This window comes from Phoxinus phoxinus, assembly GCF_949152265.1.
Source record: "Phoxinus phoxinus genome assembly, chromosome: 1".
Classification (NCBI taxonomy): Eukaryota; Metazoa; Chordata; class Actinopteri; order Cypriniformes; family Leuciscidae; genus Phoxinus; species Phoxinus phoxinus.
Window position 1 is genome coordinate 25,699,694 of NC_136876.1, and position 15,980 is coordinate 25,715,673.

At 37.9% G+C, this 15,980-nt stretch overlaps 1 protein-coding gene across 2 annotated transcripts; it reads right to left on the reverse strand.

Moving 5' to 3' along the window:
* Positions 1 to 217: 217 nt before the first annotated feature.
* mettl22 (methyltransferase 22, Kin17 lysine) lies at positions 218 to 14,899 on the reverse strand. Of its 2 annotated transcripts, none has more exons than XM_079608386.1 (11): positions 14,703 to 14,899; positions 14,214 to 14,355; positions 10,442 to 10,708; positions 10,310 to 10,350; positions 10,086 to 10,230; positions 6,714 to 6,785; positions 6,179 to 6,232; positions 5,808 to 5,888; positions 5,526 to 5,628; positions 2,057 to 2,225; positions 218 to 1,822 (listed from the first exon to the last, which is right to left on the reverse strand). In XM_079608386.1, the coding sequence occupies exons 2-11, from the start codon at positions 14,317 to 14,319 to the stop codon at positions 1,790 to 1,792; spliced, it is 1,071 nt and encodes a 356-aa protein (XP_079464512.1). In that variant the 5' UTR covers positions 14,320 to 14,355; positions 14,703 to 14,899; the 3' UTR covers positions 218 to 1,789. The 2 variants fall into 2 exon arrangements, with proteins under 2 accessions (XP_079464512.1, XP_079464513.1); XM_079608387.1 differs by having other exon boundaries at positions 522 to 1,822; positions 14,800 to 14,877.
* Between the last annotated feature and the right edge of the window lie 1,081 nt (positions 14,900 to 15,980).

A 15,980-nucleotide genomic window follows, 5' to 3' on the forward strand; every position in this document is an offset into this window, starting at 1 on the left:
ATTTTAATTTGTTGCTTTGCCTGTTTTTTATCTGCACAATGCCTCCTGCCATTTAAAGGCTGTTTTAGTAAAGTGATGCTACTGATGCATTTCCACATTGCCGCTGAAAGATTTAGGCTACAACATGTCTGAGAGTTGCCAAAATGGCGAGTGATTAAAAATGTGTTCCAGTGTAGGCTATTTTTTGGTGACCTTATTTTCTGGAAATTTTGATTTTAAGTTTATTCACAAATACCACAGCATTGCAATAATAATACATTCGTAGTTGTACATTCATTTGGGTAAATGCGAATGGGTCCCCAATGAAGCTACAAAAAGCTTATAATTTGGGGCCCATAATTTACATGAAGTAAAGTAATTCACAGTAATCTCCAATAACCAAATAATTTTGTGGTGGCTTTGCTTTAAATAATCATAATTCAAGTGACGATTCTGATGAATCACTGAGATCCAATTTGAAAACCCAAGTTTAGTCTAATTAATCAAGACAGACAGACAGACAGACAAACAAACAGACAGATAATTTGAAGATATTTAATAAATGTAAGAAAAAACTGAACGAATCATATCCCACCTCTTTCGTTCATTTTGATATAAATTATTTGTTTAGACTCGAATGGGGGCGTTTTCGTTCAGTAGGTACAACCAATTAAATGCGTTTTAACAGTCTGCACTCTAGTGCTATTGGTTCGTCCTATAGTCAGTCTCAAGAGTCAGCGAAATGGGTGCATCAAAATGAATGATTCATTTAATTAGAAGATTTGCTCAAAAACACCAATTCCATGAAAGACACATTACTAGTGTTTAGTCAAAAATACACATTTCCCATATTGTATCCAATGCCAATGCTACATTCAGAGTACACACATTACAAAAACTACATGTATTAAATAAATGCATTTAATTGTTTGGGGAAAATATGTACATTCAAACTAAAGGAAACTTTAAAGGTAGCAATAAATTTAAATACATTTCAAGTGATTGTATTCAGGCACTCTCTACCTTTCAACTTGTGCATTGAAACACCATAAACAAACAACAATACCAGGCTGATTTATAAATCGAATGGCTCCATGAACAATTAGCCAAAGCAAGAAAAACTGGTCAGACCAAACAGATTGACATGAATTCGTAATCATCTGCTTTACGAGTCCTTTCCTAACTCCTGTACCCTCTAGTGTTCAAAGAAGGAACAACAACAATAACACCACTGGCACTGTACCTCGGTGTTGCTGTATATTTGTATGAAACGACTTTAAACTTACACACACACACACACACACACACACACACACACACACACACACACACACACACACACACACTAATGTATTGGATGCAAATATCTACAGTTTAGGTCATAAAATGAATAATGCATTTCCATGATGCTCTTCAGTATCTTAAAATGTATATTTGCTGAAACACATTTTTGGCATAGGTATTAGATTACCTCAATGACAATACAATTGTGTTTGTTTTCAACATTTCATAAAATATGTCAATAGAATTTCCATAAACTCTCCCGATGATCCTTTGAAAAACTTGCACCAAGCCAACTCTAAAAATGAAAGCTGGTCACGGTATAATAACATGCATAAGCACCAACATTCTCGTCTGAAATGGCATTCCTTTATAATTGTAGTTTTTAATGAACAAATTTATGAGGAAATTATCAAACTAAAGACTTCATAATTCCTTTTTTCCTTATAATGTGAAATTCAAAGACAGCTTCATTCTGCAAACATGGTGTTAAAAGGAAACTTAAAAACCGGTGGTGTTACATAGGCTATTAAAGTCTTTCTGCTGTCACCTTCCAAAGTTCCTGCAGAGGAGCAGAGGATAGAATCCTTAATGAAATACATTTCTGTTAATCAGAACACAATTTACTACAAGCATGAACAGCTCCCTCTAATGGCCCAAATGGTCAACCACCATTGTTTTTAATGTGCTTTATAGATAAAATGATTGATTGATACTACCTGTCTATGATACATATTTAAAAACTAACAAACAATTGAATTATTTCTAATTATAAATACAGACAAGTGCTTCTCACCAGCTGGTCCACCCTTTCATACTGAAAGAACTGAGAAAAGGAGATCTTCACAGGCTCAACCGTGAAATTCATCTTTCCATCTGTCATCTGCTGTAACTGGTCTAGGCAGTGACGGAAGTGATCATAAGCTTCACAAGCCACGTCCAAGTGTCGAAGACTGAAGTTCAATCTGCGGAAATACAGAAACCATTCAAAATGGAACAAGAGGTCAAGGCTTTTCTTGGTTAGCATGAAACCAAGTATCAGCCACTGCTACAATTATATTGTAGCATCAGCCACTGCTGATAAATACCATAACTACCGTACTGGAGCCCAAAATAATCTTTCTCCATTGGATGACCGTGTAAACTGACTAAATATAAAATATTTCCTTAAAATGGATGATTTTCCTAAAGTATACTAATTGTTCTATTTATTTTATTATGTATGGATTTTTTATTTATTTAAAGGGGACCTATTATGCAAAATTCACTTTTGTATGGTGTTTGGACATAAATGTGTGTTGGCAGTGTGTGTACACAACCACCCTACAGTGATAAAAATCCACTCACTCCTTTTTTTTAATCCCCATAAATCATAAGCAGTGTCTTGTTTTCCTGTTTTCAGAATACGGCTTTAGTGACGTCACTACAGCACAGGCCCCGCCCACGAGTGTTGACAGACACTGCCGTTTTAACTTAGACCCCTTAGACCCGCCCTGATCGAGGTCACAGCGAGTTGTACCTCTTACCGTCTATGAGTTGTACACATCCGCCATTGCTGCACTGATGAGAATGTCTCCCAAGCGTTGAAGGTGTTGTGGCTAGATGTATTCATTCACATAGCTCTCTTTGAGAAATTTGTTTATGTAACATTACTTATGCACTTCTTATACTGTGTTTTCAATTGGTATTGAACCAGCCAGCTGCTTTTGATAACTCCGTGCTTGGCGACATAGCGCAGTGGCCAACGGCCTCAGATATGGACGACATCCCATCCCGGGAAGAAATCGCATGTGCCATTAAGCAGATGCCCTCTGGTAAAGCCCCGGGTTCTGATGGCATTCCAAGTGAGGTGCTGAAGGAAGGCGGACTATCACTTCTCGCCGCACTCAATGCATTATTCTGTAAAATATGGAGCGAGGAAGCTGTGCCTCAAGATTTTAAAGACGCATTGATTGTTCACATTTACAAGCGCAAGGGAGACAGAGCCTGCTGTGACAATCATCGTGGCATCTCGTTGCTCTCCATTGCAGGCAAAGTTTTGGCACGAATTCTGCTGAACCGCCTCCAACAACACATTCATGACAGTGACATCATCCCAGAAAGTCAGTGTGGATTTCGTGTAGGCCGCGGTACTATGGACATGGTGTTTACTGCTAGGCAGATTCAGGAGAAGTGCCGGGAACAACACCTTGATCTTTATTGACCTCACGAAGGCCTTCGACTCAGTTTCCCGCACCGGACTTTGGCTCATTCTGCATAAGATTGGATGTCCAGAGAAATTCATTAATATCGTCCGTTCATTTCATGATGGCATGCTTGGTCAGGTGCTGGATGATGGCGAAATGTCTGGCCCATTTGGCATCTCCAATGGCACCAAACAGGGCTGTGTGCTTGCCCCACTGTTATTCAGCATATTTTTTTCCATGATGCTGTCCGTGGCTTTTAAGGACTGCGACAAGGGCATTCCAATCCAGTTCCGTACAGATGGCTGCGTCTTCAATCTACGCCGGCTTCAGGCTCGTACAAAGACACATTCAGCAATTCTGCGTGACCTCCTATATGCAGATGGTTGTGCACTGATGGCACACACCCTTACCGAAGCTTAGTCACTATTTGATTGTTTTGGAACTGCAGCTTCTAGGTTTGGGCTTACTGTCAGTCTAAAGAAGACAGAAGTCATGCTTCAAGCGGTGAACAAGTCAAACTCCAATCCACCGGTAATTACTGCAGGTGAGACAGTGCTGGCGGCCGTTGACAAATTCTGCTACCTCGGTAGCATTCTCGCAGCTGATACGACAGCGGACTCCGACATCAGTGCCCGCATCGCGAAAGCTAGTTTTGCCTTCGGTCGACTGTCCAAGAGAGTATGGGATGAGCACGGCATTCGGCTGAACACAAAGGTGGCAGTATATAAGGCAGTCATCCTCACAGTGCTGTTGTATGGATCTGAGTCCTGGACCATTCTGGCCGGCAGATTACCAAACTTGATCAGTTCCATATGCGCTGTCTTCATTGTATTGCACATGTCCAATGGCAGGATAAAGGTCCAAATACTGAGGTACTTCAGACCTGTGGCATCACTGGTATTGAGGCTTTCCTGCTTGCTGCGCAGTTTCGCTGGTCTGGACATGTTGTACGCATGGCAGATTCACGCCTACCGAAGCAGGTTTTATGGCCAGCTCCAGAGCGGCATGCGCTCTCAAGGAGGGCAACTAAAACGCTACAAGGACGGCCTCAAAGCCAATTTGAAACTATGCAACATGGACCCAAATGACCTTGAAGAGATGGCTGCAGACAGGACATCATGGCGAGCACAGTGCCATACTGCCATACACTCCTTTGAGCTCAGCCGAATCACTACTGCAGTAGACAAACGAAGACGCAGAAAGCACAATGCCTTAACATCTGTAACAACATCTAGCCAGTTTGTGTGCGACGCCTGTGGCCGGCCATGTGCGTCAAGGATCGGCCTCTATTCACATCGTAGGACGCACCAACAACAACTGTGACGAGATCTGTCGTGTCGACAGCTCAGACCACTATACTGTGTTTACTCAGCTCTTACAGTGATTTTCTGGAGTAAAACTGACGCTTCATCTTTTGTGACATACAATAACTTTATTAAACTCATCAGTATATTTTGTGTCATCATTCAGACATGGTCCTACAGCAGGCTTGTATTGATAGTGGCTACAATCAATGACACATAACCGTAATTAAACTAAACTATACCCGTTCCAACTCCATACAGCATATATTCTCTGACTCTAGGCATTATTGTCCGAGTCGAAATGAACACCGTTACTGTGAGTTTCTGTTTTGATATTATCATCTTTCTGTGAGTTGAGATTGTTCACTGAGCGCGAGCTGGTTAGGCTCCGCCCCCTGTGCCGTGAACCAGCAGCTCATTAGCATTTAAAGGAGACACACTAAAACTATGCGTTTTTCTGAGCCCCAAAAAGTGACTATTTAAACATGCTGCAAACAATTATCTGTGGGGTATTTCGAGCTAAAACTTCACATACACACTCTGGGGACATCAGAGACTTAAATTACATCTTGTGAAAAGGGGCATAATAGGTCCCATTTAAAAGTAACATACTTTGTTAAGCTAAATATATAATAGCTAAATTATTTATTTAATGTATAATAATAATTAATGTATTACTACTGCTGACAGTTAAAATGATGAATGTGAATGGGGAAAAAATGAGCTACAATGATACGTGACTGATCTGAATGTCTTGGTAACAGGCCATACGAACCTCTTTTCTATGGAGATGTAGGATGTGCTGGGGTGCCGCATGTTGCTGGAAAGTCTATATAGTATTTTGAACAGAGCGTCTGTAAGATCGTCATCATAGCACACTGAAAGGGAAGCACAAAACATCCTTAACAAATAACAAATTACCATCAATCAGGCTTTTATCATGCTCACTGTTGAGAGCGCCTTCAGTTACTCATTCATTATGTTAATACTCTCTCCAGTTTGTAGTAAGGTAATGGATTCATTGTATAATTATGAAAAGCACTCGTTGCAAATGTACCATCTGCTGCGATCAAAACCGTGGTATTATCAAGCAAGTCTGCTACTTCTGCGTCAGTCCAGCAGAACTCCAAATCAGCATCTGGGGAGAGTTGAAATATGAGGTGAAATGAGATGACAAGCACATGTTGTCTTTCAGAAGTCCCATTTCACAAGTCAGCATCGCTGGTATTATGAGTGTGAGAAAGCCCTGTGAATTATACCGTGTCAACCGCCCATAGATGGACTATACTTCCCACTTAGAAATGGATTCTACAGAAGGTGAGGAGACTGCACAGCTCTAATAGATATAACTGGTCATGTTAAGATCGCAGTTCTGGCTCTGATCCACACCAATTAGCAGCTCACACCTGATGTTCCTTGAATTCTTACCTGTGCAGAAATCATCTGCCATCCAGTCCAGCTGGCGCACCTTTATTTTGCTCTCTGATGGATGTTTCGAAGGGGGGAAAAAACAAACACAAATCAAATTTTCATATTTGTATGAAAAAAATGACACTTGAACTATTTATGGAAGCTACCTAAACGAGGAGTGATGGTTTGAATAAAATGTCAGACCAATTGGATTACATCAATGAGCTCATGTTTTACCTGACAGACTCTATGCTTTACACATATGACGATGTTGACATTTACACTTAAGACAGAACATTATGTGAATAAATTCGCTTTTTGATGCTCTTCAGCATGAAACCGATCTGTATTTGCCGTGTGTGTTGCACAGTGTTACTTGTGCTGTATTTCACTAAAAAACTGGCATGTTTTGTTTACACAATTACAGAGGAACAAAACCGAGGAGCACATGGCACAGGCGCTCTGCCAGATACTTATGACACATCATCAACATGAAAAGCTGTCGTTAATGAGCGAACGCTGCTTGGAATCCTGATATGGTATTAATGTTCACCTTGGGGTTCAAAGTGCTGCTTGTTCAAAGTCACATTTCTCTGACACATGTTCAGAAGGTCTTCACCAACATCTGCAAAACACAAAGAGGCTTTCATTTAGTGAGCTTACAAACATTCATCCATCATAACAAGCTATTTATCTTCTGAAGCCAATCACAAAGCTAAAATGTTTTGAAATGTACTTTGACTAATTCACACATTGGTGCAGTATAAAAGACTACTAAAAAGAAAGATGAGACTATTATACTAAATGAGACTGAAAAAGGAGAAAACAAATTAGTGTCTTATTATATAATGATAGTTACATTACACTTATATGCTAATGTATTCACATACTATTGGTGTAAAATCAAAGAGAGACTAAATAAAAAGGTTTAATAAAGTCCAATAGTCAATGTGTGGACATGAGAAAATCAGTACATTATGTACATTACTTACATTTCTATTTAGTGGCCAACAGGGATGCACAATATACAAGTCTCATATTAGTCATCAGCCAATATGAGAGATTTTAAAAAATCTTATCAGCCTATATTGAATATTGTATTGTGCATGCTCATTTCTCATATTTTTACAAGTACTGGTACCTTCACCATCATCAAACGGCCACTTAAAAGTCATTAAAACTATTTTGAATTAAAAAATGTTTTACATCATACATTAATATAAATACCAATAAAAAACACTGGTAGATGTAATTATAAGCAAATCTCAAAATGAATATACATTTTTCATATTGTACATTTATAATGTTATAATGTAAATTCACATCAGATTCACACATTACTTTATTATTCACTTTAAGAGTTTTATTTTTTATTTCTTGAGACAAAATATTTCAGCATTTTGATATTGGTCATTAATTGATTGTTGGCCATGACATAAAAATAATCAGCTAATTGGCATCATCCATTATTTTTTATATTAGTGTATCCCTAGAACCCAATGTGTTTGTGGACTATGAAACCTTTTAATCCAGTGCATGTCTGATTTGCATGAACATTTCTTTCTGCAACATATAAATATTTATCAAATTTGTTTTTATCACAATCAGTGGTGGCCAAAAAGCTCCTTCCAGATTTTTAACCAACTCACAATAATCTCTTGTAATTCCCCGCACAACAGCAGTCAAATAAAGAGAGGACTCTCAGGATGTGAGGAGGATCTCACAGCAATTAACCACTGGCTTCTCCAGTCTACTCAACTCAACTCTCACTCTCTCACTCATATACACTGACACGAGAATAACATCTGGGAATAAAATCTACAACATAACTGTGTGAAATTTGTTCTGCAATCTTGGAGACTCTTTGTTGTCTACTCTACACCAAGCCTTTCCAAGCTCTTTTCCGGCTCTATCTACTTCCACTGGTCTGAGTACATCAATCCAGAGTCATACAGACAGACAGGGCTCTAATAAGTGACCTTCTTTCCAAAGAAACCTGGCTGTTAAATAAAACGTACAGAAAAAAATGAAATGGCAGCAATCATCAGAAAAAAACCATGCCAATCACTGCTTTCACACTATTGCCGGGGCTGGGGGGTGTTTCTTGACACTGAAGGGATACTGACCATTGTAAGAATGCTACTAAACCATCCTTTGACAAAGCTGTATTTTTTCAGTGTTCATGAGCATGATAGCAAAAATATTAACCATTATTTACCAGCAATTATTTAATTTGGAAATAAAAATGATAAATGTTGTTGTTTGTTGTCAATTATTGTAATCCTTGTATTCTGACGGACTATTCTGGGTGTCCCTTTCCCACTTAACTGACATAATCTGTCAAATAAAACCTGTATCATGTTCTTTGGACCCTCCTTCTCAATCTCTTATAGACACTATTGGTCCGTGTATATAGTTAATAGTCGTCTTATTAATGGCTGTGTTCCATCCTGTTTTAAACATGCAGTGATACAGCAGTCCTTAAAAAAAGGACTAATCTCGGCCCATTAGTTTGAACTAATTATCATCCCATCTCAAAACGTCCTTTTCTTTTTAAGGTACTGAAGGTTTTACTAGAAAAAAATGAGACCGGTTTCAGAACTGGTTTTAGAGCACAGTGCTGTACAGAATTGGCTCTTTTGAAAGTGTTGAATGATCTGTTACTGATTATTGATTCGGATGATGTTCTGGTTCTTTTGGACCTTAGTGCAGCCTTAAACTCCACGTGAACCGGAATATTGAACAGAGGGCAGGGTTTTAACTTTAGGGCTCCTCCTCTGCATCTTTGCTCATAGCAGACTAACGGTTTGAGGGGAGTGGTTAAAGGACAAGTTCGGTATTTTACACTTTAAGCCCTGTTTTCAGATCGTTTCTGATGAAATAGAACGGTTAAGATTGAAATTTGGACATCATGTATTATCATCATGTAGTGTAAAATCCAGAGTTTGTTTTTATTCACCAATCCTAAGGGAAAAATGAAGAAGTATTAATTAATTATGTAAAATGACGGAGCAAGAAAATATTGTCTAGTATCAGCCTAATAGGCTATCTCTCCTGGCAATGCTAGTAATTTAATGCAGTCATGATCATTGCTCACTTAAAGTGGCATTGACTTATCTGCTGGGTAAATTAATAAATATAATTTAGCTAAATATAAAACATTGTATCATTTATATCAGCAACATATTTCTTTATATCGCCCAGCTCTAAAACTGCTCAATATTAAAGCTTATAGGCCTATATAACTTTTTGTAAAGCTGCTATAAAACAATGTGAATTGAGCGCTATACGAAAATTTTTGACTTGACTCCACTTGATATAGACCTAGGTATATATATCGTGGCCACGAATGAAGAATTCGTTCCCCAGATTTAGCAGCACGTATAAGCTATATTACACGGCGGTCTGCCTTGAAGGGATTGTTTGTTGTACCTACAGTAACTTCATTTAACTTATTAAGTCGTATTAACTGTTTAACTCGTATTAAGTTAATAAAAACATTATTTAATTGATCGTTACTGAAATCGCCATGCCTACGTAGTAGCCTACGGCCAAACTGCGTAGAAGATCATTCATAAACTCGTACATAAAGGAATGCGCATACTCATGCCTCAAGTGTCTACTCCAATAAGATTGCTGTATTATAAACCAATGAAATTGTGGGTGTGTCGCCCCGCCCCAATCGTCCAGACTGCACTCTGGGGTTAGGTTGTAATGCGTACCAAACCGAAAGCCTCATACCGAATGGTTCAATACGAATACGTGTATCGTTACACCCCTACTGTATATGTGTATATAAAATATATATAACAGCCTTTAGCAAGGGAATTATCAGCATGAACAGTCCCTGATCCATTATTCTCAACTTTTGCTCATTTTAAAATGCTCTTTTTTTACTACTAAATCAACTCAATTACATCACCACCTGTGCAGTACACCATTTTAGCCACCATTGCCATGACAATGCTGGTCAGTCCCGTTCCAGCTCCAAGCTCAAGGACAGTAGCGTCTTTGAACATGCTTTCTTGTGCCAGGATGAAATCAGCCAATAGGAAAGCACCACGCCAGATCTGCAATGAAAAACAACAACTTTGAACAGTGCAGTAGAGAAGACGTACTGCATAATTACCCATTCGTCGCTGTCCTCACCTGTTTCCCTACATCCTCCAGAGACGTCGCCATAGTATGCTCTGTTCAGAACACATTTAAAGAGATGCAAGGTGTCATACAATATGACAAAACAATACATTAAATCACATAAATCTCTAATGCAACCCTCACCAATCTTAATGATGTCACGGGGACCATCCTCCTCTTCCTCCTCAGAATCTTCATCCTGGTCGGTCAGCGTCACTGCAGATTGACTGAGGATAACGGGACATACTGCATCTCTGTTACAGGTGGGGTATCTGGGCCTTCTCACCACATCCAGGTCCCCATCTTCATCCCGAGGAACATTTGATGCATCAGAGTTCTCAGGGACAGGTGAATCAGGGCTTGAGTCCTTCCCATTGTAATCCCGCAGAATCCTAAACTTTGAAGTGAAGACTAGACATACAAATGCAAATCCATTTTTAGATAATTTACAACAGGTGTGAACTCATAACTGGCTTAGAACAGTCACGACAGCCTCATCTACAGCAGATGCAAAGATCTTGAGTCAGCTACAGTATGATGAGCTAATGAACTCAGGCTGTGGCAGATTTATGATTTCTGCGTTTTCTGCAGTGGTAATAACCATGTATAAGTCTGTCTGGTGCCATTTGACTGGGCCATCGATCCAGTTCTAAGAAAAGAGTCTCTACATCATTTAGATGGATTTTTTTTTGTAGTAGTGACAAATAAGACAAAAAGGTATTGATTAAACTGATTAGTTTGTATGCTTTACCGAAGAGGCTGGAAATTGTTCTACATTCACAACTGAAAGACGCATACTTTTTAAAATCTGATTAGGTCCATTTATAAGGTTAGTCAAGATTTCTTGAAACCAAACTGACTTAATTATATATATAAAAAACATTGTTCTTTAGATAATTTTTTTACTTTTGTCAATTTAAAGGTTTATTTTGTTTATATGCTACTTTTCAAAAGTTTGGGCTTTTTTTTAAAGAAGTCTGTTGTATGTTGTATGTAAAATACAGTAAAAATAATATTTATTAAATATAAGTAACTTAAAATAACTGTTTTCTATTTTAATATATTTTAAAATGTAATTTATTCAGTTGATGGCAATTTTTTAGCATCATTACTCCAGTTTTCAGTGTCACAGGATCCTTCAGAAATTATTCTAATATGATGATTTGGTGCTCAAAAACCTTTATTATTACTATCAATGTTAAAAACAGTCGTGCTGCTTAATATTTTTGTAAAAACAGTGATCTTTTTTTCCAGGATTTTTAGATTAATAGAAAAATGTAAAATATTATAATTTATTTTAAGTAGATTACTTGCGGATCCCAAACTTTTGAATGGCAATGTATGCAATGCATTTTATTATCTGCATTTGGCATTGTTTTTCTTGCGGTTCACAATTAGAACTGACCTGCAGCCAGTGGTGGAATGTAACGAAGTATTTGTACTTCGTTACTGTACTTAAGTACATTTTTACGTATATATACTTTACTTAAGTAAAAAAAATAATGCATACTTTTACTTTTACTCAAGTAGATTTTTCAGCAATTATCTGTACTTTGTACTCCACTACATTATTAAAATGCGTGTCGTTACATCCTTCCGAATCTCTTGAATAAAATGTTTTTGGTCGACTGACGTTTTGGCGTTGCTGGCCAAAGAACTCACGCGCTCAGCGCGCGTTTTGAAACAACACAACACATTGCTTGCATGTTTTAAGAGAAGCACTCACCTCACCCTTGTCAAATTTAGTTTGGTGCTTATTTTTGTCTCATTCTAATGTGTTATACATTAGGGGTGTAACGGTAGCCTATGTATTCGTACCGGACCGTTTCGGTATAGGACTTTCGGTGCGGTGCACATGAATGCAATCTTTCACGTGAATTAGGCTAGTTGTGTGCGGAACATATTCCGAGTTTCCACACGAACATTAAGTGTCGGAAGTCTCCGCGTTGCACTTGAGCGCGCACTGTACAACTGTACGGGCCGGGTTCAGACAAATATTTAGATATGTTCAGCTTCGGCTCGGGCTTGGTCACATCAGCGCGATAAGGCATTGAACATTTTACACTTAAAACAGCTTATTATGTAGGTAGCCAATGTGCCTGATGCTTTCACTTGATGCAAACGTTCGTTTTTGTGATTAAAATACATGCAAAATATGACCATAACATCTGTCTTCCTGTGTGCGGAAATTTGTTTATGTTGCTGTGACAACGAAACACGCGCCTGTGTTAAAAGCGCTTGTTGCTCCGTGCGCGCTGATGCGATCATCTGTTGACATTTCGCCTTTCAGTTGCTTAATAAAAGCAGGCTTTCCACACAAACAAACGTACGCGTGTCATTAGTATGAGGAACAAAAATGGGATTTTAACTGTCGGTTTCGGGTCGGGCTCGGACATAAATATCTTTATGCCTGTCGGGCATTTTTTTCTCTCTCTCCTCTCGCTAGCTGTCATGGCCAATATTGGTTTGAGAGTATTTTATTTAGTGGAGAACTTTGCAGCAGTATTTTATTTATTATTCTTTTTTATTTATTATATTTAATTAAAAAGTGTGTTTAAAAAAATGTAAACAAATTGTTAAAAAAAAAAGTTTATAGTAAACAACCAGCAGTTTAATGTTTTGCATTTCTTTCCCTTACTGTACCGAAAATGAACCGAACCGTGACTTTAAAACCGAGGTACGTACCGAACCGTGATTTTTGCATACCGTTACACCCCTATTATACATTATTAGCCTAATGCTTTTGGATTTTCTGTAATCAATGGAGTATAAGCCTCAAATGCAGTTTTAGCTACATTTTCCCCATGCAGGCCAAGGTAAAGGACTAAAGCAACTGTTGTTGAGCAGAATAAACTGGTCATACAAATTTGATTAAAGTGTTCAGAATAACACTCACCTGTGTGCTTTTGAGTTTTTTTTTTTTTACTGCTCTTAATAGTATAGTAAAAATAAAATAAATTGTATGTCATAATTGGCTTAGCTTAATTAATATTTAATGAGTAATAAGTAAATAACCAGATTTTTACAGTGTGTCAGTATTGCAGAGAGCTTGCACAACAACCCTTTCCAGTACACAATAGAAATTGTTTGTGATTATTACAATTGAACAGCCCAGACATCGAGACAACTGATTGTACTTTTACTTAAAAAAAATACTTTAAAGTAAATTTAAAAGTATGTACTTATGACTTTTACTTAAGTAAGATGTTGATGTAGTAATTGTACTTTTACTTAAGTATATATTTTGCAGGGTAATTGTACTTTTACTTAAGTACTAAACTTGAGTACTTCCTCCACCACTGCCTGCAGCTCACTGTAGAGTTTGCAACCCTGCACCTGAACAACACTAAATCAAAGAATGCTGAATTCAAATGTACTCTCTAATACAGACAAAGAGAGATTTGAATGGGATATGACAACAAAAGAACAGACATATTAAAGAGGTCTAGAGTAAAAATATTAGGAAATGAGTTCTAGAGGGTTTGGACCAATGACAAAATGTGGCGTTCAAAAATGAAACTTTAGATGGGAGAGTGAATCTTAAAAATCAATCTGGATTATTTGTAATTACTAACCTACTATGTTTAAAAGTGAGAATGATAAAGAAATTATTAAATTATTATATTATGGGCACAGAACCTTGTGTCAAACGTTTAAAATGGAGCTTTCTGGCTGATGGAGTTCGCATCGCAACATTATCCATCAGAAATCATTATATTATGCTGATTTGGTCTTTATAAATCATAAAATATATAGCTATCTTTTAAGTCTTAGGATGGGGGTCCCTCAGACAAGGATGATCATATTTGGGAGATTGTAGCATGTAAAAAATGGACAATTCCTACAGTAGGTAGTTAGTAGTATACTTTCAAAACATAGGCAATAAGATGCACAGATGTCTCCCAGCTCTCCTTACCTGGCTGTCCAACGCCGTTGAGTCTCTTCATGAGATGGCAAGCGTTTGGTAACAGCAAGTGCACATCAGACAGAACAGTGTCACTTCTAAATGTGACCTGGTCCATGACCACCCCTGCATGGCACCCTATTAAGGTCGAACTCTGGAGAACAGGACAATGTCAATCAAATACCTCATCATCCTTCATAGAGTACATGCAGTCGGAGAGATTATAAGTCTAGAATTCTACACGAATGGAAAACTATTTCAGACTATTTCAGTTCTACTCTAAAGGCAATAAGCAAATGTTCTGGTGAAGGATCTAAACCACTTGATACTTTTGATTTCACAGAGCTTGTGTTTGGTCTCGATTGAAAGCGATTATTCTTTTCTAAGTAGAAATATCTTAAAGTGGGCGTGACCATGCGTTCAAGAAATACTCTCAAACTAAAGCCCACTTTCTTTAACCAGGTTAACCAGGAAGCTAAACAGAGAGTAGTTGATATTTACCGAGTAGTTGACGAGGAGGAGTTTAAATATATTGTAGAGTTGTCAAGTGCATTAGATCACATTAAAATATGAGCGTAATAATAATATGATGAGATACCGTAGATAAAGGTTATATTGCAGCTTACGAGAGGTTAGACTTGCATTAGTGTTACATCAAAAGCAGACCGTGTGTGTAAAAGCCTTCTGAAAACAGTTCCACAGCAGAACGCACTTGACACTTTATAATGGGATTTAATTCAATTACTGCATGACTTCATATGTCAATCTCATTTGTATTAATATTATTTGGCACATTTATATTACTATAATCTATCTCTCTCTCTCTCTCTCTCTCTCTCTCTCTCTCTCTCTCTCTCTCTCTCTCTCTCTCTCTCTCTCTCTCTCTCAATGTTTGTTAGTTCGGCTATAATAATTAATTATTATTGATTATATTGATATCATAATACTTGTTATTAATACATCCATATCATTATAAATTAATGATAAGATACTTATGTATAAATGCAATTACCCCATAATTCAATTTCGTTTTTATTAGTATTGCTGGCTAATTTTAATGTGTCCCTGTTCCAGTGTATTTATAGGCTACATTTCAGTACTGAGTAATTTTAAAGGGGACCTATTATGCCCCTTTTCACAAGATGTAATTTAAGTCTCTGATGTCCCCGGAGTGTGTATGTGAAGTTTTAGCTCAAAATACCCCACAGATAATTGTTTGCAGCATGTTTAAATCGTCACTTTTTGGGGCTCAGAAAAACGCACCGTTTTGTGTGTCTCCTTTAAATGCTAATGAGCTGCTGGTTCACGGCACAGGGGGCGGAGCCTAACCAGCTCGCGCTCAGTGAGCAATGATAATGTAACCCTTATTTCCAGTCTCTTCATCGTGGGTAACATAAATGAACAATGGTGATAATTCACGTTTCTTCTTTAATCAGAAGCATCGGCATAACAGCATGAACAGCCGCCTAACTCGCATATCTCACTTCACTTCTCTTCTCTCTCTTTTTCCAGCGCGCTCTAAAGGGGTCTAAGTTAAAACGGCAGTGCCTGTCAATACTCGTGGGCGGGGCCTGTGCTGTATGACGTCACTAAAGCCGTATTCTGAAAACAGGTCGTTGGGAGACACTGCTTATGATTTATGGGGATTTAAAAAAAAGGAGTGAGTGGATTTTTATCACTGTAGGGTGGTTGTGTACACACACTGCCAACACACATTTATGTCCAAACATACAAAAGTGAATTTTGCATAATAGGTCCCCTTGCCTTTATATAACTGCA

Excerpts from the sequence above, each read along its gene's own strand:
- mettl22 (XM_079608386.1), bottom strand. The coding sequence starts at position 14,319 with ATGGACCAGGTCACATTTAGAAGTGACACTGTTCTGTCTGATGTGCAC. Across the intron at positions 10,709-14,213 it reads CAACGGCGTTGGACAGCCAG|TCTTCACTTCAAAGTTTAGG; the intron begins GTAAGGAGAGCT and ends TTGTATGTCTAG. Across the intron at positions 5,629-5,807 it reads GGTTTTGATCGCAGCAGATG|TGTGCTATGATGACGATCTT; the intron begins GTACATTTGCAA and ends CTTCCCTTTCAG.